Source organism: Triturus cristatus, chromosome 1_2 (genome assembly GCF_964204655.1).
Source record: "Triturus cristatus chromosome 1_2, aTriCri1.1, whole genome shotgun sequence".
NCBI lineage: Eukaryota > Metazoa > Chordata > Amphibia > Caudata > Salamandridae > Triturus > Triturus cristatus.
The window spans coordinates 935,169,289-935,197,050 of NC_140580.1; the positions used below are offsets into that span (position 1 = coordinate 935,169,289).

The 27,762-nt window shown below is 44.5% G+C and overlaps 1 protein-coding gene across 2 annotated transcripts in view; it reads right to left on the bottom strand.

Annotated features, from left to right (window-relative positions):
• The window catches only part of MTOR (mechanistic target of rapamycin kinase), a 1,008,697-nt gene that overhangs the window by 234,338 nt on the left and 746,597 nt on the right, over nt 1–27,762 (bottom strand). For both annotated transcript variants that reach the window (XM_085609875.1, XM_085609873.1), the window contains 4 exons: nt 19,998–20,213; nt 6,482–6,582; nt 2,339–2,435; nt 1,825–1,923 (listed from right to left, as the gene is read on the bottom strand). In XM_085609875.1, coding sequence (XP_085466001.1) covers nt 1,825–1,923; nt 2,339–2,435; nt 6,482–6,582; nt 19,998–20,213 — 513 coding nt within the window. The remainder of the gene's footprint in view (nt 1–1,824; nt 1,924–2,338; nt 2,436–6,481; nt 6,583–19,997; nt 20,214–27,762) is intronic.

The window sequence follows — 27,762 nt, forward strand, 5'->3', positions numbered from 1 at the left end:
ACGATTGGTTTCGGTTTCGTGGAAGGGAAGGGAAACCAGTCTTTTTGGGTAATAATGGCTCTCGCTGGATGTCCGAGGCCGGGCCAGAGGGCGGGGCCGAAGAACTGCGGGATTGATCTTGGGTAAGGCCCGAAGGCGATCCCTCGACCGGAGCCGTAGACTGACGCACTGTGATATCCTTTGTTTAGACGGGTAGGCCCTGCTCGTCACCAGAGCTACCTTCTTCGGCCCCTAAGGCCTCATCGTAGTCTCCTACCTCATCGTCGGCTTCTTCCCTGTGAAAAAGCTCTTCATCTACGTCTTCTGATCTGGAACCGTGTTCGGAAGCGGGGCTGGAGGGTATGTTTTCCACGCTTTCAACATCTTCGTCCTCGGTGCTGAAAATGTTGGTCGGGCCGGTGCCGCTTGCTGCGCTTCAAGTCTCGCGGCTCGTCGATTCCGGAGAGTCTTCTTGGATCTGAATCGGGCACAGGCCATACATTTCGATTCCTCGTGATCCGGTTAGAGGCATTTGTTGCACACCGGGTGGACGTCGACATATGGATATTTCGCGTGGCAAACAGGACACCGCTTGAATGGGGTCCTCGATTCCATCGTCGATGTAGGGTCGATGGTCGGATATAATGGATCCGAAAAAGTTGTTAAGGTCGCCAAACTAGCAAGTAAACTGTCGATACCGATCGGGAACAGTACCGACAAAAACTAAAGGCCTTTTGGCCTGAAAACTAAACTTTCCTAACTTGAGTCAAGATAAGCACATCCGAACCCAATGGCGGAAAAAAACAATCTGAGGATGGAGAGGATGCCCATGCGCACTGTGGTCCAGGGGAGGAGTCACCTATCTCAGGATACTTCGAAGACTCTTCCAGGACAACAACGTGCAAACATCCGGACCCAACACTAGGCGGCGATCTATGCACAGATATGAATTCAGCAGCCCACATGCCTCGAACATGAGATCACTTTCCCTTTTGGATGGTGGGTATTTGGGTGACCTTGTTTTTATTGAACTTTTTGAAGATACTCAACCACAAGGTCTTACATCAATAGAGGTTCCTCGAATCTCACCCAGGGACACTGAGAAAACTGGTGCAGATGTATTAAGACAAGCTTGATACACTGTAGTATTTTCTTTGCCACGCCCGTAACATTTTCTGAATATTGCAAGCACAACAGAAGGTAAAGAACTATAGACCAGAGTATTCCTGATCTGTTTCCCTCAAACTAGCACTGGCTGCAGTGCACCATGTCCTTTATTTAATAGTGCCTCGCTGCTTAAGGTGTGCAATTTTGGGGTCATATTACGGCCCAGAAGAGCCTTCTGTTTGTATTGACAATTAATTTAATTTAATTACCCTCCGATACTACTCTCATTATAAACAATATTTTCTTTAAAAGATACAGCTGTGAATAGACAGATTATGGAGTGTAAATATTTACTTATTAGATTCTGTAAGGCTTTTACACCATATTTATTTGCAGAACTTAGATGGGACGGTATACTAATCTATGCAAAAGTGACAAACAATAGGAACAAGAAGAAAGAAAGAACGAAACATGACCAAGAAGACTATAACTGAGGTAAATGAAAGAAATGAAAAATATGTATAATGAAGCACACTCATTTATAAACAATGCATAAAATTACAAAAAGAGGTCTAAATTGTAACCACAAAATGAGGTGGGGGAGACAAGCAAAATAAAATAGTTACTTACCTGTAATACCTCTAATACCCGTGTACCATAATGAGAGGAGAGATGTGAGCAGAGCAGAGGTTGCAGTGACAATTGTAAGAAAGTAAAGGCTGTAGTTAGCCATCTAACCTGGGGATGATATCGGCCGATGTCTGTGAGCAGCTGATGGATGAGGCGCCCCACAAGAGCTCTGGGGGTGTCAATCCTAGCGATGAGCTGCGGGATAACCTGCAGTGAAAGAGGAAAATGTAGATTATGATGCAAGTGTCTGGAAAATTTAAGGTATTAGGGATTATGTGGCCTTACTAAGTGGATGTGGATCAGGAGAGTACAGAAAAGACTAGCTCTCACCCTGCAGCATCACTGCTGACAACAGTGATCTACTCCATAAAGGACCTTGAACTAGCAAAAGAGGATTCTATTAACAGGAAGGTGGCAATGTAGTATTGCGTACAATTGAAAATTTAGAGAGACAAGAGATAAATTGCATTATTAAAACATATGAATGACACAGCTCCTCAAAATATCAAAAGCTTCATGCAAAGTTTGCACATAGACTGGATGGAGGGATCTATGAAAACATTTCCTCCAAAAAACAGCAATGTTCCCAAATCAAATTTAATACATAGTCATTTATTTGTACCTGTAACCAGGTGTCAATCTGGATTGTCTTGATCCCTTCTACCAGAGCTTCATTCACATCAGGCCAGTGACCATAATCAAACCAAAGCGTAAGTACTCTGTTAAAGGAAAGAAATTGCCATAAGATGAATTTGGACAAATAGATGGACATGTGTATGTGCGACAGAAACCATCCTGCTCATGAATGCCATACCATTTTAATAAGTACCAAAAGCCCGTTCACTACTAAAGTTAGTGCCTAGTGAGTAAGGATTTTATAGGGAGACAGGGGTGGTGTGGCATTATATGGGGTTCAGGGTCTGAAGCACGGAGTTTCGTAGCAGTACAGTACAGTAGTGAAAGACCTCCCAAGTGGCACATGAAGAGTCTGGGATATGGCAGAACCTACATTTGATATACTCACTGGGCTTGACTAAAATCCTGGGATCTTATGCATGGGCCCAGAGAAAGAAGAACGTCTGCTGAGCCCAAAACAGGTTTCACTCAGCAGGGACATAGAGGTATGGTGCCCTCCAGATTGACATCCTCTACAATGGCCTATGGAAGGTGTAGGCCTCTGAATGGACCAACGTGTCCTCTCTATAAGGTCGGGACGAAGTACCTTACACAAGCTTATTGCATTTTATGTGATACGTATTTAGAATATTTGTTAGGCTCAAGATGAGCTGACAGTTGTTTTTGGAATGTGAATGAGTATATGTATGTGTGAGAAGTCTTTGGGGGTCTGTTTTACAAAGGTTTTTTGAATATTTTTCTAATAATCATATAAGAAGAATATGCCTAGATCTTTTTAAAATCATAATTATTATGTAATGTAAATAAAATGTTCATTCTTTTGGTGTGAAAATAAAAAGACCATTTTCTGTATTCATTTAGAAATTTTACTTACCAAGTGCATTTGGACATATTGTTGAACTAACAACTGGGTATAGGGTTTTCTTCCATATTAAGACAGAAGCTCACAGGAGTGGGTGGCCTATGCAGATCAGGTAAAACAGTCCATAGTGATGAGGACCCATGCTCTCTGTCAGATAGAAGGGAGAGATCCTCTATTGGCCACAAAAGATCCTTCCAAGTGAGGCAGGAGCGGTGCCCTCTGCACTGGTCAGGGAAGCACCAAAGAGCACTTGAGAGCGTAAATCTAGCCCTGCCTATTACACATCTTACTGACCCGTAGAAGCAGAAGCGTACTGAAAAATAAAACAATGGTTTTATGTTTTCCAAGTTTCAATATAAGGAAATAAGATGAGCCTATGCTGCGGTCTATTTTGGGTAGTGGACCTCTATACATTGTTGTCAATTTCACCAAGATCTCTAAACAGTTTTTAGAGATTATGTTCCTCAAACTGACAGCAAATCCCATCTACATGGGGTGGGGGCCTGTCTGTTACTGCTGCAATCTCCATACAATGCTGAAGGGTAACAAAGCCCTATGCGAAGACACATCAATGACAGACTAGGGGTCTCTCTGGGATTGCGCCAAGTAAAGGAACTTCTACTTACTGTAAAGTAGAATTCAGAACACAAGACAAAAGGAAAGTTAATGTGAACACATAAGAAGTTTCAGTGTGTAAAGTGCCATCATTGGACCATTTGATGATGTGATACTTATTTTCGAATTTTACAGACTGACAAGCAAGCAACACCAATACGTTTGTGTAGTTTACATAGCAAAGAAATGTACTTTATAAAAAGCGAACAACGATGGTTGTTTATAAGCATATCTGGGTCATTGGCTATGTGGCCTTATAAACTAAATTCATAATGTAGGTTCTCCACCCTTGGTAGTATGCAGCTTTCTGTTTTGTGAAACTATTTCTGGAGACATTTTACTAAGGCAAACATTTTATTGCTATCCAGCAAAGAGCACATTTCTCAGATCTCCGGTGCCCTCAAACCTATTCTCCCTAGCCCGGAAATTCCATCCTTGCTATCAGCATAGCAGACATGTTCCAATGAGAGGAAAAGATGAAACTGCAGGAGGAAATTGTGCTTCAAATTAAGTCATTGTACCTTCCAGACTTCCTCCCAGACGCAGTTTAACTGGCTTCTATTCAGCTGATAAGGCTGTAGGGCAGCTTCTGCTGGCAGTAAGGCGCCTCTGTAGTCTAAATCAAGACTTGTGCCTGGCACTCTTCAAGATTTCAAAGTCATCCCAGGTGCCTGATTAGAGAGCTGTGCTGCTTTTGGACACAGCAAGACTATAAATATGGTTTACACTTTTAAAATCCCTCCCTTTACAGCTAGGCGACTGACATTATAAATAATCATTTGCCATTGATGTGTGACATTCAACGCCCATAACAGTATGTAATACTTGCCGTACTGAGGAAACTTTCATCGACCCAGGAAAAAAAACAGGGAAGCATTGTCCTTTTAAGGACATGGCTGCATATTAAAGGGTAGAGATGGTGTTGGAGTAAGGCACCAGAAAACAACTGATAACACACATTAGTTCTCATGGACAATGGGCACAGGAACCATTCGAGAACATGCACAAGCGATTTGGTAAAGCCTTATGGACCAACCCATAAAACACCAAAACACTCACCAACATTGTAAAACTCACACACACATCCCGACTCCCTAAGACTCGACTCTCTTAGTAAAAAATTGAACTGTTCATTCTAAAGCATACCAACGAAAAATGAACAATATTTGTTCCAAGATTTAGTTTCTTTAATAGAATAGTATTTTTCAATACACAAAAGAACCCTTTCTATACAGTCTGCCCTTCTCTACTTCTGCTACATGGTCTTGGAGCAACAACTTGATGAGCACTTTATGACCAACACTGATGTGCTAAACACTGTGTATTTGCTCCAAGCATTTGTTTCTTCATGATGATCAAATACAAATGTAATTAGTCAATAAAATATTAAACTGGTTATGGAAAGATTGTTATTAATGGATCCATTCCTCTCCTAATCAAGTATTCAATGTTGTAGCCACACCATTTACCACCTTCTAACCCTCTTCCATTCAGGTGCATTTGTTCATCTATCAAAGTGATCTGTGTGAATTGTTGTGGGTAAACTCTCCTGACTCATTTACAATACAAAGCATATTCAATGATGTGCATTCTTTGAGTACAGCCATATTTTTAGACCCTTCGGAAATGGGAGCAAACAATTCCCTGAAAAAAGATGAACCACAGAGTTTTATACTTTAGCCATTGCCATGCAGAAAGTCTGGTCTTCGATTTCCACATGCTTTGTGGGTTGGGGCATTAAACTAGGAGGCCAAGATGAACTGATCTGAATGGCTGTATAGGTCTGTATCGCTTACATTTGGATGCCCAATAAAAAGGCACAAGTGCAAAGATAGATTTATGCACTAATACAAAACATTTCAACAAAACCATCTTTTGGCTTCAAAGATGCCGTACACACAATTAAATTTACACAGGCCTCCCTCTCACTGTGGATGCTGCTTTTTGCATGTGTTGGAGGAGTTGCCTGAGTTTTATCACGAAGGGCAAGGTGGACCTTCCATTGTGAGTTGGAACATTAGCTCAGTCCAGCAGATGCACTATGATCATCCCCATTCATCCAGTTATGAGCCCCCATAATTGTAAAAGTGGAATGATAAATGGGATTCTCTCTTTTTGCCTAATTAGTTACACATTATATTTGTGCATTAGTGTCAGTACAAGAGGTAGATGGGAGCAAGGGGGCAGGAATCATGAAATGCATGAGGCACTTCGGCCCTTTCAGTTACAGCCGTGCCCCTTTATGCTAAAGGGTTTGGAAGAGTAGCATAAATCCATTTTGGATACAGAGCAGAGTGTAAATTAGAGACTGACATTGGAGATTTAGTGAATTCGGCTTCCTTTTCAAGGGGCCACCTTAGATTACAATAGCCCAATTAGCATTGTTAAAAAGTGTTTTCATCAATCTAGTTTTTTTAAGTATATAAGAGCTGTCTAGTGTGAGTACACAACACTTCAATATGCTCCCATACTAAGATGGTCTTCTTTACTGTGGCCTAACCACACTTAAACTCTAATGTACACCACATATTGAGAGCAGACAGAACATACTTTGTTTCAAGTCCTCATTGTGTGGCCCTGATAATACTGTGTTACACCCCTATCGCAACAGATCCATCATTTGCATAAGTATGTATTGCTTTGTCACTTTACCTGAGTGTGTCCTGTAAGTTATTTCCCCGGGACAAAGAGATTGAGCGGAAGAAACCCTGAACGGCAGGGACAGTGTACATCAGAAGGGTCTTTGACAAATCCTGCAATCAACATATAAAATGAGTCAATCACAAATCCATACCTTATGTTCCTACTCTTACACACTGTAATTCCATAAACCACCCTATGAATCCCAAACCAGGAAAAAAAGCCTGGACCCCACTTATTATAAATATATCACCTATCATATATACATGACTCACAATTATAACCTATTATGCCTTAAAAGCTACAACTAACAAACCCTGAACCTCCAATACCGTAACCCTCACTACTTACAAAACAACAGCATGCCCTTGTTTATGGGTTTCTTAATATTCTATTTTTTGCAAATTCATGATCACTTGATCATGCAATGGCATCAGACTGGATATGGAAATGTTTTCAATATCTTCAAATGCGAGCCAGATAGCATCAGAATAGTTAGGCTGTATTGTACCACTGACGTAACTGATAGAAAGGCGTTAGTGGCTCCATGAAGGTACTGGCTAACACCCAACTATCTTGCTCAACAGAGGTCAGGCAAAAGGACAGATCTTGACAAAGCACAAAACATAAGAACTAGGCAAAAACTTTGGTTAAGGTTAGTGGAAGAGTGATAATGACACCACGGGAAGAAAGATAAAAACATCACGTTAGGTAGCAACTTTTTTCCCCAATGATACTTCTTCCTACAGATTTTTTCACGCAATGAAAGACTCCCTTAGCAGTAAGGTAAGCAACCATAGGTCTGAGAAGATCAACAATGAAAATCTGCCCTTCACAAAAAGTAGCGGGTTACTCCATCTCACTCAAAATAGACATTTCCAGACTCACAGTGTAACAGATAATCTCTGGTAAAAGTGTGGACTGAAGCACACGTAGCCATGTAACAGATGCCAATGATAGGCACAAATCTCAAAAGTGGATGCCATTCCTCAGGTTGAGTCCGCTCTGTTACCTTCAGAGTTCTTTTTGTCAAGCACGTAGAAAACAACTCCACAAGAGAATCTGGTGTGAAATGACCAGTGTACTATAAATTCTCTCGTCTTGACACCCGAAAACCAACACAAATAGGCGTAGTTGTCTAATTTTCCTTGGTATGTAAAATGTAAACCTCCTTGTGGGGTCCATCCTATAGAGACCCTTCTCTATCATGAAACAGTGATACAGTAAAGTAGAAGGCAGAAAAATATTTTGTGACAAATGAAACTCTGAAGAGCATTTTGATAAAAATAAGGAATAATCATGAAGGAAAGTAGTGAAAGGAAGGATAGCACAAAGTGCCTGAAGCATCCCAACTTTAAGAGGTCAATTGGTGGCTGTAGGAATGACAAAGAATCAGCATGCAATTCTCGCTAATTGGGAAATGATTTACAATCTTAACAACTAATATCAGCTTAGTGCTGGAATGAATGTCCCCTGTGTGGCATGGTAAACGTATGCAATCCTGCCTTGTAAGCTCTACTGGACTACCCTCTGTTTTTCTTTCAGGAACCTCAACAATCATTTAAGGCCAATGGAGCAACTCCATGTCCCCTTGGTTTTGTCCACATGCTCTGATGGCAGACAGGAAACCCAGAGGTTTCCCCTCTTTCTGAGAGAAGATGGCTTACTGGTACCTCAATTGAGGCTATGTGGTGGCAGCAAGATTGCAGTTTAAAGGCATAGACTTTTTACCTATTCCCCTATATGGAGACTGCCTGCCGATACTCAGGAGTAAAAAGTCGGACCAGTACCCATCATGACTGGGACGAGTATGAAACATTATAAATACGGGTGTGAAAAGTGGAGTGCTGTAACCAAGAGTGGTTAGCCTACTTTGCCTTTTCCCATCTAGTGCCCACAGAGTATTTGCATCTCTCTCTCTTTAGCCAGAGGCGGCAGTCATTTCCACCCATCTCACTGAAGTGTCTAGTCCACCTTAATACCAGTTAAGTTCTGAACTAGTTGGACTCCATTATAAGAAACAAGACCTAGGTGATGGGTCACCAGGGTTGCTTTGGCCATTGCCATTAAGACACCACAGGGCAACAGTGACTTTACTGGGTGGGTTCCTACTTGTTTTGGTGATGAAGTCTTATATTTTCAGCCTTTATGTACTAAAACCTCTGATGATGGGACTCAAGGGTGGTACCCAAGACGGAACCAGGTTGAGAGTCCACTTGGTAGACATTTCACAGCAGACAAGCTCTCGCTGAAGAAGACCAGGAGACCATTTGATTAGAACTGGCTAGCTGCACTGCCTGGGATATATTCTCTTCTAGATGCTGCACCTTCTTACCTGAGGCCAGTTGTGGAAACGTTGCTGTTGTCAAGAATAAGCGCAGGACTGCCCTGAGAGCAAAGGGGCTGGCAAATTGCAGGCTGACAAAGCTTTTTGGAGGATATCTCAAGGAAGCATGACCGACCAGTGCAAAGGAGCAGAACCCCCCTTTTCTACTTCATCACTGATAAGCTTGCACCTTTCTGACTTGCCCAAAAATGTTTGAGTGGCCGTGTATTTGCCTTTTCTAATACTGGAGAGGCCCAGATGTACCTTACACTCTTGGTATAGAGACAAGCTCAGCCAGCTGGAGAGAGAGAGACTGATGTTTTAAGGTACTGGTGGTCTTTTACCATATACGCTAGTTTGCAGTGGGAACTGTGGCTGGCACTCCCCAAACCCCAGAGGCCTTTCTCCCTGCTAAACTAAACTAACTAAAAAACTGTTTACCCCACAGTTTATTTTTGAGACTGGTACTGAAACTTTAGAGGATGCTGAGCAATAACTCCAAATGGACTATAATCAAAAGACTTTAAAACTGGTTAGGTGCTTAACTAGTCTGGAACAGAACAGTTTCCCGACTGAAAACCAGTAGCTCTTACCAGATGCTGGTAGCTGACAGCAAAAGGAAACCAGGCCTCACACACTCTAAAATTGCTCCACTGACCTGACTTTGGAGGGGATCCTTGTTGTTTTAGTGGTGGGTTTTGGGTTAAAGGGCGTTTAGTATTCTTACTGTAAACACAGGAGCCGAGGATTCCACTCACCAAAATGGACACTGCTGAACAAGAGTCACAGACCAATGACAGAGAGGGGTAGACAAATTTTAGCACAGTACTGCATTGCATCTCTATATCTAGCACTTTGTCCCATTGATTAAAATTAAAATTCTGAAGAGGATTCAGCCTGACCTTTAGAACCCTTCCTCTCTCCTCCTTGTACTTCAGCCTCCCATACATCATCTCCTGACACATTTCACAATGTTCAAAGCAGGAAGAGTCTGAGAGACAAAGCACACAAATTATGTCTTGGTCTTTACATGACTATCTTTGTAACACAGGAGGAGCACTTTACAGAGAGATCCCAAAAGGTGATGGCAAGAAAGGTGATAAGGAGTTCACCCAGACTGAAAAAAGGTAAATAATAAAAAAACAAAGTGATGCCCAAAGATGTGACTGAAGCAAACAATCTTCTTCAAGGGTAATATTTTAAGTCAAATTCAAGCTTCAGTAGATAGCTGGTGTGTGTTAAGGGATGCTTGCCCCATGGACAGAAAATGAACAGCTCAACTAATTCTGAAGGGCATTCTAAAAAAGCCTAAACGTCTTCTTCCGGAATATCGAAGAAAATCCCAAAATGAAAAATCTCCCGTTCTACTGCTGCTATTTTCACCACTATATTCTCCAGAATACGCTTCTCTGGTGCAAGCTTGCCTTTATAATTTAAAATGTTTGGGAGCTCTTTAATTATAGCCATGAGTTAGGATACCCCTCGAATGAGTGAAGTTGTGTTATATGTACACATATTCCATTCCTGGTGGATTTTTCCAAGTTCCAATTGTGATTTTGGACTTAAAGGGGCCTATTCACAAACTGTATTTTGGAATATGTTCGATAGTACCGCAATGTACAACAAAAGTGCTACAAAATGTTATTCACAAACCTACAAGTGCAAATCCCCAACTCTCCTACCTTTGCTATGGGGAAAGCCTCACACATGTACGTTTACTACTTAGTAAATGTGGGAGGAACCAGGGGGATTAGCTGGAAAAAGGGCATACTAACTACTAAATGGGCGGGTTTAGGAAGGATTAAGGCGGGTTTTAGGAAGGGGCTTAGGGAGGGACATGCATCTACCCACAAAAGGGTATGCCCAGTGCTATTCACAAACTGCACTTCTAAAGTTACTATAGCCAAAAAGATACCCAAAAGAGTAGGAAATTACTGCAGCCCAAAGTAGGAGCATGTCGAACACCACACATGGCCGACACTAGTACTGCAACACCCTCCCACAGACAATAATGGAGGTAGGGACATGAAAATAAAACTCCATAGAAAAATATCTTAAATTCTGTTAAATTATTTAAACATTTAAATATATAAATAAATATCATTTAAATTTAAAAAAGAAACAAAGTAAACATTTAAATATAAAATAGCTGAATAACGTTTTAAATATAAAATTACCGTACTCTACACTGAAATTAAATAAAGAAAAATTAATTTGCATTGATATTTAACATACAAATATTTTCACTATCTTTTTTTCGAGTTAAATAAACTTTTTTACTTTTCCCTATAGTTTACCATAACGGGAGTCCAATAGCCTGTGTTATACTGTGGCGGATGGGATACTCAGTCACAAACCTGACTGATATACCGTCCGCGGTATTGTACAAGTACATTCTCTTGCCCCTTGGGGATGGCATCTTTGTCTCTAAAATGGAGGACTTTGACTATCAGTTTGTGAGGGAGAGCACCAAGTGGGTGGCTTCTACAGCAGAGATCTCCTGCATGTAAAATGTACCCCCAGTACCAAACAGTTGTGCAAGGGGTAGTTCCCAGGCCCAGTCAGTGGACCAGACTCAAGACAGTCAGTCTCTGTTTCTCTACTTATGTCCAGGAGTCCAGCAGGAAAGGAAGCCATCCACTAGCCCAGCTTCGCCACGGTTGCAGCTTTGTGTCGTGGCCAGCACAAGCAGCCAGTCAAAGTGAGCACTCCACTGCCATGTGAGTTCAACTGTCCATAAGGAGGCGGGGAGGACCACCTTCAAACGGATAGAGCCCACGACTTGGAACCAAATTTGTTCCTTCCTCCTCAGCACCCAGGGCTGCTTAGCAAGAGATGGGGAGACTGAGGGAGAGCGAGCGACGGGATACCAAGAACAATAGAGATGTAGTGCAGGCCGCTGTCTAGCTCCTTCAGCAACATTAACAAAAATCTAGGGTGCTAATAAGATATAATAGTGTTTTGGGCTGTAGCTCAACCCTAGCACCTGCTATTATTTTGTGCAAATTAGTTTTAATTATTCTGCATAATTACATTTTAATGCACTCCTTTTCTATTTCTAATATACAGTACTGACTGGCCATTGAAGTTATTGGTATGTATTTTCTCCCAATGTACCTGAGTTTCTAACACTTACGCCTCCTAGGTAAAACCTTGATTGCTTGACTCCACAGCCTTGTGAGAGCCAAGTGTCCTAAAGGGAGTAACTTGATTATTCAACTTTAGTGCATAAGTAGTGTGACCATAGGATGCCAGGGCCAAAAAACAATAGCCACACAGTAATCAGGCAGCGCCTGCTTCAGAACTCCCATAAAATGGCTCATACTCCGCATTCTCACCTATACTTCCATTGCTGGATAAATACCCAATCCACGAACCAGTATTTTGTACAGCGTCTGGACATCCAGGAGACCATTTGATTAGAACTGGCTAGCTGCACTGCCTGGGATATATTCTCTTCTAGATGCTGCACCTTCTTACCTGAGGCCAGTTGTGGAAACGTTGCTGTTGTCAAGAATAAGCGCAGGACTGCCCTGAGAGCAAAGGGGCTGGCAAATTGCAGGCTGACAAAGCTTTTTGGAGGATATCTCAAGGAAGCATGACCGACCAGTGCAAAGGAGCAGAACCCCCCTTTTCTACTTCATCACTGATAAGCTTGCACCTGTCTGACTTGCCCAAAAATGTTTGAGTGGCCTTGTATTTGCCTTTTCTAATACTGGAGAGGCCCAGATGTACCTTACACTCTTGGTATAGAGACAAGCTCAGCCAGCTGGAGAGAGAGAGACTGATGTTTTAAGGTACTGGTGGTCTTTTACCATATACGCTAGTTTGCAGTGGGAACTGTGGCTGGCACTCCCCAAACCCCAGAGGCCTTTCTCCCTGCTAAACTAAACTAACTAAAAAACTGTTTACCCCACAGTTTATTTTTGAGACTGGTACTGAAACTTTAGAGGATGCTGAGCAATAACTCCAAATGGACTATAATCAAAAGACTTTAAAACTGGTTAGGTGCTTAACTAGTCTGGAATAGAACAGTTTCCCGACTGAAAACCAGTAGCTCTTACCAGATGCTGGTAGCTGACAGCAAAAGGAAACCAGGCCTCACACACTCTAAAATTGCTCCACTGACCTGACTTTGGAGGGGATCCTTGTTGTTTTAGTGGTGGGTTTTGGGTTAAAGGGTGTTTAGTATTCTTACTGTAAACACAGGAGCCGAGGATTCCACTCACCAAAATGGACACTGCTGAACAAGAGTCACAGACCAATGACAGAGAGGGGTAGACAAATTTTAGCACAGTACTGCATTGCATCTCTATATCTAGCACTTTGTCCCATTGATTAAAATTAAAATTTTGAAGAGGATTCAGCCTGACCTTTAGAACCCTTCCTCTCTCCTCCTTGTACTTCAGCCTCCCATGCATCATCTCCTGACACATTTCACAATGTTCAAAGCAGGAAGAGTCTGAGAGACAAAGCACACAAATTATGTCTTGGTCTTTACATGACTATCTTTGTAACACAGGAGGAGCACTTTACAGAGAGATCCCAAAAGGTGATGGCAAGAAAGGTGATAAGGAGTTCACCCAGACTGAAAAAAGGTAAATAATAAAAAAACAAAGTGATGCCCAAAGATGTGACTGAAGCAAACAATCTTCTTCAAGGGTAATATTTTAAGTCAAATTCAAGCTTCAGTAGATAGCTGGTGTGTGTTAAGGGATGCTTGCCCCATGGACAGAAAATGAACATCTCAACTAATTCTGAAGGGCATTCTAAAAAAGCCTAAACGTCTTCTTCCGGAATATCGAAGAAAATCCCAAAATGAAAAATCTCCCGTTCTACTGCTGCTATTTTCACCACTATATTCTCCAGAATACGCTTCTCTGGTGCAAGCTTGCCTTTATAATTTAAAATGTTTGGGAGCTCTTTAATTATAGCCATGAGTTAGGATACCCCTCGCATGAGTGAAGTTGTGTTATATGTACACATATTCCATTCCTGGTGGATTTTTCCAAGTTCCAATTGTGATTTTGGACTTAAAGGGGCCTATTCACAAACTGTATTTTGGAATATGTTCGATAGTACCGCAATGTACAACAAAAGTGCTACAAAATGTTATTCACAAACCTACAAGTGCAAATCCCCAACTCTCCTACCTTTGCTATGGGGAAAGCCTCACACATGTACGTTTACTACTTAGTAAATGTGGGAGGAACCAGGGGGATTAGCTGGAAAAAGGGCATACTAACTACTAAATGGGCGGGTTTAGGAAGGATTAAGGCGGGTTTTAGGAAGGGGCTTAGGGAGGGACATGCATCTACCCACAAAAGGGTATGCCCAGTGCTATTCACAAACTGCACTTCTAAAGTTACTATAGCCAAAAAGATACCCAAAAGAGTAGGAAATTACTGCAGCCCAAAGTAGGAGCATGTCGAACACCACACGTGGCCGACACTAGTACTGCAACACCCTCCCACAGACAATAATGGAGGTAGGGACATGAAAATAAAACTCCATAGAAAAATATCTTAAATTCTGTTAAATTATTTAAACATTTAAATATATAAATAAATATCATTTAAATTTAAAAAAGAAACAAAGTAAACATTTAAATATAAAATAGCTGAATAACGTTTTAAATATAAAATTACCGTACTCTACACTGAAATTAAATAAAGAAAAATTAATTTGCATTGATATTTAACATACAAATATTTTCACTATCTTTTTTTCGAGTTAAATAAACTTTACTTTTCCCTATAGTTTACCATAACGGGAGTCCAATAGCCTGTGTTATACTGTGGGGGATGGGATACTCAGTCACAAACCTGACTGATATACCGTCCGCGGTATTGTACAAGTACATTCTCTTGCCCCTTGGGGATGGCATCTTTGTCTCTAAAATGAAGGACTTTGACTATCAGTTTGTGAGGGAGAGCACCAAGTGGGTGGCTTCTACAGCAGAGATCTCCTGCATGTAAAATGTACCCCCAGTACCAAACAGTTGTGCAAGGGGTAGTTCCCAGGCCCAGTCAGTGGACCAGACTCAAGACAGTCAGTCTCTGTTTCTCTACTTATGTCCAGGAGTCCAGCAGGAAAGGAAGCCATCCACTAGCCCAGCTTCGCCACGGTTGCAGCTTTGTGTCGTGGCCAGCACAAGCAGCCAGTCAAAGTGAGCACTCCACTGCCATGTGAGTTCAACTGTCCATAAGGAGGCGGGGAGGACCCCCTTCAAACGGATAGAGCCCACGACTTGGAACCAAATTTGTTCCTTCCTCCTCAGCACCCAGGGCTGCTTAGCAAGAGATGGGGAGACTGAGGGAGAGCGAGCGACGGGATACCAAGAACAATAGAGATGTAGTGCAGGCCGCTGTCTAGCTCCTTCAGCATGGCAGCGACAAAACAGGGAGATGAGGAGAGCGAGAAAATTTCAAACCCACAGTCCTCCCAATTCGTAGCTCTCCGGTGCACAGAGGGCATAGTGCAGGCCAATGCCCAGCCCCTCAGCACAGCTACATCAACCAGTCCACTGATTCAAGCGACGTGGCAGCTATCTTCCGAGCGAGTCCTGCAGTCACTAATAGTGCCGTCTTAGCTCACCACGGCTGCGCTAGTCAGAAATAGGTAAACGGGCCCCAGGAACCCTCATCTCAGGCAGCGCTGTCATAACCCACCTGCAGCCACCTCATCCAAACTGGGGGCCCTTCCAGGTCTCTCAGCTCTGGAGACCCTCCATTGGGCCAGGAACCACCACTCCAGCCCTGGGTGGTTAGGACGCAGACATAGGCTGTGCCACATGCATGTGTAGTGCCAGTTTGTCTCTAGGTGAGGCAATCGGGGACCAAGGCTCAGTCTTTCAGGCAGTCCCAAGCCCCAGTGCTATCTTGGGCTCCATACTTGGCATTCCATCACTACTTCTTGATAGAGAGGAGAAGAAATATTCTCCATGGCATGCCACTGCCACATGTCCCTCAACTCCTGGGGTAGAAAAATAAGCTTTTTCCTGGGGCCAACAACAGGATTAAGGAGAATTCACAGGGGCTGAGAGCAAAGAGCTCTTTGAAAGCGTCCGCCATGTTGGCTTCACAAATCACACCCCATTTGTGCCGAAGTTTTAAGAGGTACTATAACACATCTTATGGACATAGTTGTCCAAAGCTGTGGAACATTACTATGTTTGCAAGCTTACTACACCATCCAGGATCCTCTTGGTGCACCAGCTATCTACTTTAGTCCTATAGATCTCTTGTGTTCCAAGTGGTCGGATTGTTCCTGGGGCTTTCTTGAAGCAGAGCCATGCCAGAACATTTTTCTTTGGGGATTTTCCTATTTGTGTCTGGGTTGAATGAAAGAAAACAAATTGTGCTTGATTACTTACAATAATATCAATTTCCCAAATAGTTTCAGACACATAAAATCATTGCAATTTCCCAGAAAACAGTGAGTTAAAATGCATAAAATTACCCCATAAATCTTGGTTGTGTTTAGATAGAGGTAATTCTGATTATCCAGTAATCAGAAATCATCCTGTTCAAGTTGAAATGTTCACCCTTCTACATCTGGGCAGGATTAGGGATTCCTCTCTGAGGAGCCTCTGACCTTTTCTGCTGCTGATTATCTGCCCACTCAGGCCTCCAATGGCGAGGCCACTTTCATTTTCTTGGTTCTGGTACAATGAACCCTAATGCATTTGGGCAGTTCTTCCTCTTTATGACAACTCCACTTTTTTAGGGGGGCCAGCAAAGCCAAGAAGTAAAAGCCACATAGTGAAGCTGGGAGCATTACTGGTCCAAGTGATGCAACAGCCCATACTCGTCTGTGGGATGAGGAGAGGGACAGAATATAGACAGAGTAATGGACTGTCCCACAGGGGAACGGGAACACCGCCTCTGTAAAAGGAGGCGAGAATGCAAAGAAAGTGAACAGCGAGTGGACAGACATAAACCGCTGCTGACTCACCTGGCAAGCCAAGGTGACAAGACAAGAAACCACTTCTTCAACGTCAAGAGCCCGAGAGATAAACTGTACATGGGCTTGAATGAGACATTAACAACAATTAGGGACCTAATTCAAGTGCCATCAAAACACGATGAATGGCAAAGTTGAGAACATGAAAGTCTGTACCTTCAGAAAATGCCTCAGAACTGGTAATTTAAACAAGGAGGGCTGATTATGCCTACGGCAAAGGGCAGAAACTAAAAAAATTGAATTCCAAGGGGAAAATCCCATTGGGCCAGACGCAATGCAAATTTCAAAATATCACAGAAACAAGCCTGAAAAGGATCAACTGTTAATAGGCACCCCAAGATATAAAGTCTGATCATTGACCGGAATAAATTGAATTCACGAAAATACATCTATCAATCAAAACCATATAAACCATCTCAGACAGCAAATAAAAGGCACTTGAATTGCTTGTCAGAATCTCCATACATAGAAGTGAAGGGAAGGTTTGACTACAACACCCTGCCTTTTTGCAGTGACACAAGGTCCCACCGGAGCGAAGAGGGGGTAAAGAGTCAACGTCAGGAGATCTGAAAACCCAACCCTCCTCACACAATCCAGGGAATTTAAGATCATCTGTGCAGAGTAATTTCTCACTTTTCTCAGAACCCAAAGGATTGCTAGGATGGGCAAGAACATATAGCGTACAAGGAAGTCCCAACGGATCACAACAAGTGACACTGAGCATTTTCGCATGTGGCGAACAAGTCCACAGGAAGCATGCCCCATAGAGCAAAATACAATAGGACCACTTCAAAATGGAGATACCACTCATGGTCAGCAAGACCATATCTGTTCAGCTCGTCTATCTTCATGGTGAGGCAGTCCACCAGACTGCTCACAGGCAGAGAGATTTTCCTGTCTGTGACCCAATGAAACAAGGTCAGAACTTCCATACAATAAGGCACAAGCCAACACCACTCTGCTTGTTGAAATACTACATTACTGCAGGATTGTTGATTAGGTCCCAAATGTAAATGCTGTACACAGAAGCAAGAAAGGCTTTCAGAGGAAAGCAGAACACGCAAAACTCAAGCAATATGCAGCACGCAGTCTGAAGGCTATCACCCTGTGAACCTAGATCATTCCAAAGGTTACCCACCCCAACCAAGGGTCAAAGCACCAGTCACAACCATGGACATGGCTGGTGTAAGACTAAACAGTGCTCCTTCACCACAGCAGATTGCAAGAGACCATCAAGGTGATCAGTATTTGGTCTGAGAGATCCCTATGACCGAAAAACTTGAGATTGAAAAGGACCAAAACTATGCTCCGAAGAAGGACCAACACCAGCTGCAAACAGTTTGCTTTCAAAAGCCAGTCATTGAGGTACATAAATGCATGTAACCTCAACCTGCAGAGATAGGCTGCACCCACTGACATTACGTCTGTGAATATATATGGGGCTGAAGTGAGCTTTTAGGACAGACAGCAAACTGGTAGTGGATAGACCCCTACCACAAAGCACAGATAATTCCTGTTGGTCTGATCTGGTTGTAAAAGTATGTGTCCTGTAAATCCAGGGATAACATGCAATAGGAGTTCAGAGACAGAAGAACCCATAAAAGTGAGAAAGCATTCTTAACTGCTTGTTGCAAAGAAAGGGATTGAAGTCTAGCAAGTCCAGAAGGGGCTGAAAACCCCCATGCTTCTTGTGAAACAAAAGGTAGCAAGATGGTATCTAAAGCCCATCCCCCTTTTAGGTAACAGCACAATGGCTTCCTGAAGAGCCAGAACTTCCATAGTCAAGATCTGTGTGTGGTCAACACAAACCTCCTGATGCATGGTTGGAGAGGCATCCTAAAATGGAAGGACCTAGCCACCTTCTATGATCTGTAGGACACTTCTCTCTAAACCTGTAATTTATGCACGGGGAGTGTGAATACGATTTTTAGATTTTAAGCTAGGGAGAGGGGACTGGGGGGTGCAAGAGAGAAGGAAGCAGATTATTGTTACTTTCGTCAACCTCAAAAACCGCCAAGGTATGTGAAGCCACAGCTGTTGGATGGGCTGGAAGGGCTAGCTTTGAAATATCCAAAAGACCTCAAATGAATCAGGAATGAAGTGGATCAGGAATGAGAGAGGACTTTCAGATTTGGCCCTTGTAAATTTTGGCCTCCCTTATCTTGATTGCCTTCCAATGTGTGACTGCACATTGGTCGTAGGAACTGGAGTTATGCTTGGGCTGAGGTGGCAGTGATGGATGATATAGTGTGGCCCCAGAGTAGACATTTGCTTCCTGCAGGCACAACATGGTTTGACTGCTGAAACTTTTTGGGGAGGGGGGTAGAGGGGGAGGTGTAGAGTGACATAGTCAAGAAACTGAAGATATGGCTGAAGCTGAGCAAGGCTACCTGTCAGCCCTGACGACCTATTGCATGAGTTTCTGGATCAAGTCTGGTGCCTGAAGAAGATTAGTCAGGTGCCAAATCTGCAGGAAGAAGTAACCATCAGAACAATGAGATGCATCAGAAGCTCAATCTTTTTCTCCTCATGGTGCCTATTCCCTTCCTCTGGCTCTCGTCTATAATGGACTGAATTGGGGCCTGAGGAAAAGAAATGAGATAATACGGGTCACACTGTCCCCCTGATTGTTTTTCGCTAAAGAAGTGGCACTACTTTCTCTTGTTAAAGCTTAGCAGACAGCACTCTAGAAGTTTCCACTGCTATGGCCAGTGCTACTTACAAGGGCAGGGGGGAAATGGCAGGCAGAGAAACGGAGTATTCCTGAAGGAATGTGTTCTGTGCCACTTTCAAAAACATCTGCGATTGAGAATGCATATCCTATCATTAGGTTCTGCTACGCACAAACAAACAGAACATTTTAACCTTAGATCCCATAACTAAAACAAAACCGGATTCCACAATCCCTAGACCCTACCATTCAAAAACTCTGAACTTTACAACCTCAAACATGATACTCCAAAGACTTGATTCTCTTAAGCCTAGACCCCATTACCTGCCAACACAGAACGTACTGCCCATATTGTGTACTTAAAAACCCAAAAGATAACACCATTTACAACACTGCTCACGAATCCTGAACCTACCAGGCCTAAATCCATCACCTTGCAGACTATTGGTCTAGATTACACTGCTGCACAGACATCGCTCCTAGAGTGGCAACTCTTCCTGTGCCCAGCAGCAAAGGTAGGTATGAACACACTTCCTGTGTCATAGCAACATTTTATAAAGACGTACCTCGGACACCTTCTTTTGCAGTGGGGATGGCACTGGGCTCCCCTCGATGCTTTCATTCTCGCTCTCACTGTTGCTGCCATCAGTGTTGGCACTGGTGGCACTGGTGATGCTGGTGCCACTGGCGTGTCTCAGCTTCTTTTTCTCATCTCTGGCCTGGTTCTGGTGCTTGTAGTGGAGTACAGCCTCGAAGTTCATCACAGCCCACGCATGCCATGCCTACATAGAGTGCACAAGAGAAAAATGAGGGCAGAGCATATATATACAACAAAGCACACAAGTAAATAAAATACTAATGAATCTAGTTACCAGCGCACATGCATAGTAAGCGATGGGAGTAGACCAACAAAAACACAGGACCCGAAGATGATACTGGAGAAATTTGCACCAATGTACAACAGGCAATGAGAGTAGATCAGGAGCACATGCACAGTAGCCACAGAGGCAGGCAAAGATACACAGCAAATGACAGGACTAGGAACATGTGAAAGTCACATTGTGGTGGCATTAAAAAGAGGCTCAAGAAAGAATAGGCAACAGTGATTCTATGGAGAAGATGGGGCAATCAGGGCTTACAGGTTTAAGTTTGATGCTACTACCTGTACTTCTCAACACCCACAGTGCAATGAAAGGTCATTATGAGCAATGTGTGATGCAAGCATACACAGAAACACACTGGAAGACATACACATGATGCTGGGATACACAAACGTAGGATGTCAGCAAACCAGACATGCAACGCTGTCTTTCACACACACATACAGGTGCACCAACACTTGACGCAGGGATACAGATTAAACACAAAGAAGTGCACCAATGCATGATGAAAAAAACATATAAGCACAGTCAGTCAAACTTTACTTGCAGGAACAACACGTGTGAATTTTGAGGACAAGTCACATGGGAGAACATGAAGTCATTTGTGAAGGAGCAATAAGAGGCATTCCTGAGATGTAAGGCGCATGTCCCGTTTCTACACATTACTGCAGTAAGAGGCCCATGCTCTCTGTGGATGTATAGGGGGAGATCTAATCTTTCTATAAAGAAAGTAAAAGGTTCAGAAGTAACTGGTGTGTATGGGGCCTATGTAGACTTTACAATTTGTGATGTATCCGGTCTGTGTTGTGTAACACATCACTGTGGCGAGGTGCCTCCTTTTATCCAGGGATGCACAGAGCACATGATAAGTTCTCATATCTGCAGATAACCAGATTGTTTTACAGCACCTGCAATTTTTGGCTCTGCATTGCAACATCCTGCTAGGAAGTCATTCATTTTTATTTTAAAACTGAACCTCGGCCTGACAAAAACAGTCAAAATATAGGCATGGTGTAGTAGACATTGTGTGGGGTTGTTACAAATTCAATCCCGCCTCTAAGTAGATATGGCTGCGACGAGTGGGAAGGGGTTGCATTACGCTACACACAGATGAAGAGTACAAAAGAATTCACAATTGTGACTGGATTGTGGTAGACACCTGCATCGAGGGCTGCTTTTAACCAAGCTATTAGCAATGTGTTAACAATTCTTTAGTAAGGGAGTTGAAAATATGCATTGTATAAAACGGAGAAGTCTTTCAACAGTGAACAGGCACGAAGCAACATTATGCTGGATAGCATGCTACCAACAAGTATATCTTCACCCCCTATGCTCCCTCAACTTATGGCAGCAGGGAACACAAACTCTCCTTTGAGGGAAGAATTACAGACCACACTCTTGGAGGTTCAGGTCACTATAAGCTGTATTCACCGTTATACGTGTAAACAACAGCGCCATCCAATTCCATTAACTACGGCATGTGTTAACCACAGGCAAGTGTAACTGCAAGAGTAATGTGAACGTCGCATCCCTATACGTAACGGACCACAACCAGTCAAACCGAACAAGAACAGGTACATAGTGTAGATGAATTTCAGGCTCTCCTAAGGTGGCAGTATATATAATATAGAATATATTCAAGGTATTCTTTCCAAAGTATATCAGTGGAAACTTGGTGGATCAAATGTTTGTATGGAGTTAAGGATGTGTCTAAGAAGATGTTTGCTGCTAGGCCTTTCTCAGACCTGCAGTGCTCATAACCATGGCTGATTCTGTAGAAGGGTGAGTTGTATTATGCCATTTTCTAAGAATTTTTTCTATGATGCTCCACCATGGACTCTTCAGGCTTACACTAAGACTGAGAGCATAATGGCTGTTTGTACGCTGTTTCTGGGTGGACCTCTCAGAGCACATACTATGGCAGATTGTATAACGTGCATTGCTATAAGTTGTTCCGCTGCTGCTCCTGGGTGGGCTACGTCGGATAGTCAATGTTGTTTAAACTGTGTCAACTTCAAAGATAGTAGGTATCTGCGTGCATGACTGTGTGTATTCTCACACTTTCCTCTTACGCCAACGCATATGCACAGCTATACGCACGATGCAACAAAGACTGAGAAATTGTTGTCAGCTACGCACAACTCAAAAAGTCTTCCTATATAAGCCACACCACACTCTCTCAATCAATCTATACACTATCCTGGCAAACTTCAGCTCCTCTCTGTTACTACTTTTTGGTTCAATTAATGCCCGTATGTTGCAAAAAAACATTATTAGACCACAGTTCTGGTCCTCACTATTGACAGTGAAACACTAAACATATAGCCCACGTCACCGGCACCCACTGTTTCACGAAAGCACACTCATGTAGCAGCGAGATACCCATCTGCAAACACCCATTGGTGGCTTATTAGGGATATGAAGTGCTCTATAAGGAATATGCTACTTACCAGTATGCATCTGTTCTTGGCATGTAGAGCTGCAGATCTACACACTTTTGCATAGATCGCCATCTGGTGTTGGGCCCGGATGTTTGCAGTTTGTTTTTCCTCTTGGAAAGTCTTTTGGAAGTCACGAGGTCGGTGACTCCTCCTTTGGATCGTATTGCGCATGGGCTTCGGCTCCATCCTCAGATTGTTTTTCGCCAGCAGGGAAAGATGGAGCGTAGTAAAAACAGTGAAGAAACCCATGTGTGTTGTATCTAAATAAGATAGACTGGAACAGATAAAGGTAGCCGGGGAGGCAGGTGGGCGTGTGTAAATCTGCAGCTCTACATGCCAAGAACAGATGCATACTGTTAAGTAGCATATTCCGTTCGAGGCATATGAGCTGCAGATTACACACTTTTGCATAGACTATATAGCAGTTCCCAACCTTAGAGGCGACCACCGGTATCTGTTGCAGTGGTTTGCAATAGTGTTTTTAGTACAGCCTGGCCCACACTAGCTTGTTGCTTGGTTTGCACATCTACACAGTAGTGTTTAGTGAAAGTGTGCGGTGTTGACCATGTAGCTGCTTTGCAGATATCATCTAATGGGATGTTCCCTAGAAAATCCATAGAAGCCCCTATTTTCGTGTAGAATGGGCTTTAGGGGGAACGGATAGCGTTCGTTTTGCTTTGTGGTAGCAAATCTGGATGCATTTTACAATCCACCTAGCTATCCCTGATTTTGAGATGGGGTTGCCCTTGTGTGGTGGTGTTAGACCTGTCAGCCCTTTGGCAGTTCCCTCCTCATTTTATTATTCTTTTTGTCCCTTTCCCTTCTCCAAAAAATGGTGGTTCCAACTGTCACCTCAGCGCCTGGGCCATGACTGCCATGGGAGGTTCCGGAACCTTCTGGGCCCCTCTGGCCAGTCAGGCCCCAGAAGATAAATAGAGGTGACAGGCGGGCGGCCATTTGAGGATAGAAGGGCACTGCGTGGTGATCAGGAGTAAGGCGCCTGTGTGAGGAGGTGGTTGTACTTGGAAGGGAACGGACAGGTCCAAGGGTCTGCACAGATTCCTAAACCTAGTGACATCACCCCTAACCTTGTGACCGGTCCCTGAACGCAGTCAGTGGGCTGGTGGAACAGCGTAATACTAGGATTTTCAAAAGTGGCCAGAACCCGTGAAGGGGGTCCAGGATTGCTGTCTGAGACCGACTCATCCCGCGTACCTTCTTGGCAGGAGAGGAAGAATTAGACTGGCCCTGGCGATTACCCCCTTATCCCTAATTGAGAAGAAGCTGACCACGGCCCGTAGCTAAGAGGGCTGTGTCTTTCTGTGCCACCTGAACCGGAGAATTCCTGGCAGCGTCTAGTGCCGCCCCAAGAACCCCCCACCCCCCGTTATACTCCCTCGACGAGGCCCTACCTGAAATGGACCCTGCCGCCACTCCGTGATCGGTAGCGTGGCCGGGGGTCCTCTGAAGTAGATCCGCGGTGCCCCGAGAGCTGGAAAGGTGAGGGGCTGGGAGCCAGCGACGTTGCCAATCCTCTGAGGAGAAGTCGCTTCAGGAAGAAGGAAGGGGGGCGTGTCCGGCCCGGAGGCCGCCGTCCTCCGATCACGTGGGAAGGGGCCGAAGCGCCGCCCTTCGTTGCCGGGAGTGAGGGAGACTGCGCCCCGTCCTGTTCCTAGAGGCGGTGAACGCGTAACGTCCCGGTCCCCGATTTGAGTCCTCAGCGGCTGGCTGTCAAAAGACCGTAGCGGAGGGAGGCACAGATCCGGACAGGGGGCGGGAAAGAGCCCGATCGAGGATTATCTTCCCGAAAGGGGATCTCCCATAAGTTATTCCTCGGGGGTGGGGATCGGTGGGAGTTCCCAGGTCCTCGCCCTCCCTGTGGAGGAGAACACCTCGCCGACGAAGAGGCCCGTCTCTTACAAAGTGAGGGGAAGTCAGTTCTGACGGGACCACTGGAGCAGAGGACATCGGGACTGTACCGTAAGCTGGGTATTGGAGAAGCAGGGGGGGGGAGAGAGTCCAGGGAAGCACACAGCTGAGCTCAGTAAATGTCCTGATTATACCTTTTTAGTCTCTGAGACGCCGAGACCCAGAGTAGACAAACACAGACATCTATGCGATTGAAGCCTATGTACTGTTGTAATGAAATTAAATGTTTGAAATAGCTGTTAACCTCTAGTTGTAAGGGTTGTGACAATAGCTACCCTGAAATGCATTAGTAATTTATGATAAAGTAAGTTGTTCTTTATACTGTCTAGAGAGCACCCGCTAAAGACCAGTAGTAGAGTGTATTACCCCCTTATACCTAAGTGTAGGAGTTGCACAATTGGTGTCAGCAATAAGGACCAGGAAGAATAGTTAAAGGAGCCATGTCAGAAGAACATTGCAGAGACTGTGTAACCAACTGATGTATAGAGAAATGTAATGTCTGGGTGAGCGCGTAGATGGAGAATTAAAGTGGTCCCCCAGAGGCATAGAGTTGGGTTGGAATCACAGGGGAGGGGTGTAGAAAAATGCTACAGTGGGGTAACAAATGTGAAACTAGATTGTCAAAACAAATGTAATGAAATGTTTCATTTAGAGATATGAACATGTATAACCACAGCTAAAGAAAAAGAGGATAAAGACGACTGGTAATCTTTAACATTAATCGGTGTAGTGTCCTTTTTGAGTGGTGTTGCGCTAGATTGCGAGCTGGGTAGGATGCAAGCACGAGATACCATGTTGAGGTGAATGCCTGTTAACTTGAGCCAAGCTACCCATAGGACGTAGGTCCAACAAGTTGGTGCTCAGCGGTGGGATCCTGAATCTGTGCTTACATCCGCTCATTAGCAGTTTGGCACGCCACAGCCTACACTTGATTGTTTTTGCTGGAGTTTTCTCCAGAGTGCCTCCCTAATTGGAATTTTGTTTTAAAAATTATTCTGTCTGGTGGTGCGTTTCCTCTTGAAGGAAAGGTATCCTTTTGTAAGCTCCTGTTCTGCTGAATTGGGTCCCACCTGGTAGGATGGAGTTTGAGTTGGGTAGGCTGGAGGAATATACAGTAACTCAACTTAAAGAATTCTGCCAGGAGAGGGAGGTGTTCTTCAAGCAAGGGGAAAAGAAAAAAGAACTCCAAACGAGCTTGAGAGCCTGGGTCATGGCCCACCCTAGCGGGAAACGGGAGGAGGGACCAGAACTAGACACCACAGAGGAACCAGAATTAATTTTCCCCCCTGAGAGTGGACACATGGATGCAGGACCTAGTGCTCCTTCAAGGGCAGGTAGTAGCGCCTCGGGGGGAAGCCTGTCATCAGCTGACTTAGTTGAAAGGAGGGAGGAGAGGCAGTTTAAAAAGGAACTGGCCCGTTTGGAGAAGGAGAGGGAGGAGAGGAGGTTCCTCCATGAGCTCCATTTAAAGGAATTAGAACTCAAAGCGCTACAGTTGGGAACCTCCAGCAGTCCCATTGGTGGCAGCGTACCTAGAGAAATCCCCAGGGAGTCCAGGCCTTACCTGCCAAAAGATGTAGTCGCCAGCTATGGTGTCGGGGATGACATCGTTAAATGGCTGGCTGCTTATGAGGTCTCCTTAAGAGCCCATGGAGTCCCCGAAGCCCAGTGGGGGGGTGGCCTATATAGGTATATGCCTCCGGTGGGGAGGGATGCCTTGTTAGCGTTGGAACAGAACGATCAGACCAATTACCCCATCATGAAGGTCGCCCTAGTTAGGAAATTTGGGTTGACCCCTGAAAAATTCAGGCAGAGGTTTCGGGGCAGTCAAAAGTTGGCCACCCAGAATTGGGTAGACTTCTTGGACTATGCCAAGAAGGCCTTAGAGGGCTGGGTGCAGAGCAGTGAGGTAAAGGACTATGAGGGACTGTATAATCTGATTTTAAAGGAGCACCTCCTCGAGAAAAGTTTTCCGGAGCTGCGTCAGCACCTGGTGGACAGCAAGCTAACTAATCCTAGGAAGCTTGCAGAGGAGGCGGATATCTGGGCGAGTACTCGGGTATCCTCAAAAGGGACTGGAGGGAATTTCCAAGGGGCTGGACAGGGCGCCCCCCAGAAGAAAGAGGGGGGGAGACAAAAAGAAGGAGTTCTCCAAAGGCCCCCAAAAGAGTTCACGAGGGAAGGGAGTAGGATTCCCTCCTAAGGTTGGCCCCCACAAACCCCCTTATCCTGACCGTGGTCAGCAGCCTAGGGTTGTCCGATGTTATGAGTGTGGTGAGGTTGGGCACTATAAGGGGGATGCCAAGTGTCTCAAGAGACCACACCCTCCCATTGGAGGAAAGACCCCTGGGGTGGCGAGTGTAGTGCTCGGGAGGAGTTGCCCCTAGATAAGGGAGGTGAGTGGGCAGGGCTAACCCTAGTGTCCTTAGGGGATTGTGAGATGGTTCCTAAGACCCAGGTGCCCTCGAATACTACTAAGTACAGGCAGTGGGTCACCATCAATGCCCAGAGGGTGGAGGCCCTGAGGGACACAGGAGCCAGCATGACTATGGTAAGGAGTCAGCTGGTGTCCCCAGAGCAGGTGGTTCCCCATGTAGTCCACCCGGTTGTGATGGCTGACAACCGAGAGGGTCACTATCCAGTGGCCCAGATTCCCTTTGAGTGGGGAGGGGTGGCAGGTCCTCTACGAGTTGCGATAAGCCCTGCCATGCCGGTCGACTGCCTGTTGGGAAATGACCTTGAACACTCGACGTGGAAGGAGGTCGAGTTCAGGGCCCACATGGAAATGTTGGGGACCCCTGAGTGGACGTGTGCCAACACCCGGTCCGTGACTGCCCGAAGAGGGAGTTCACAGAGGTTGTAGCCTGGGACAAAGGCCCAACCAGCTGCCGGAAAGGGTAAACGGGGACGGGGGAAGCCTGCCCCGGCATCGGAACCTCCAAAGGCGGATGGGGTGACTGGTGTGGTCCCGGAGTCTACGGAGGGGGATGTAACTTCCCTGGAGAGCTTACCTACCCCTGCAGATTGGCAGGTGGAGGGAGGACCTACTAGGGAGGAGTTTTGTCGGGCCCAAAAGGAGT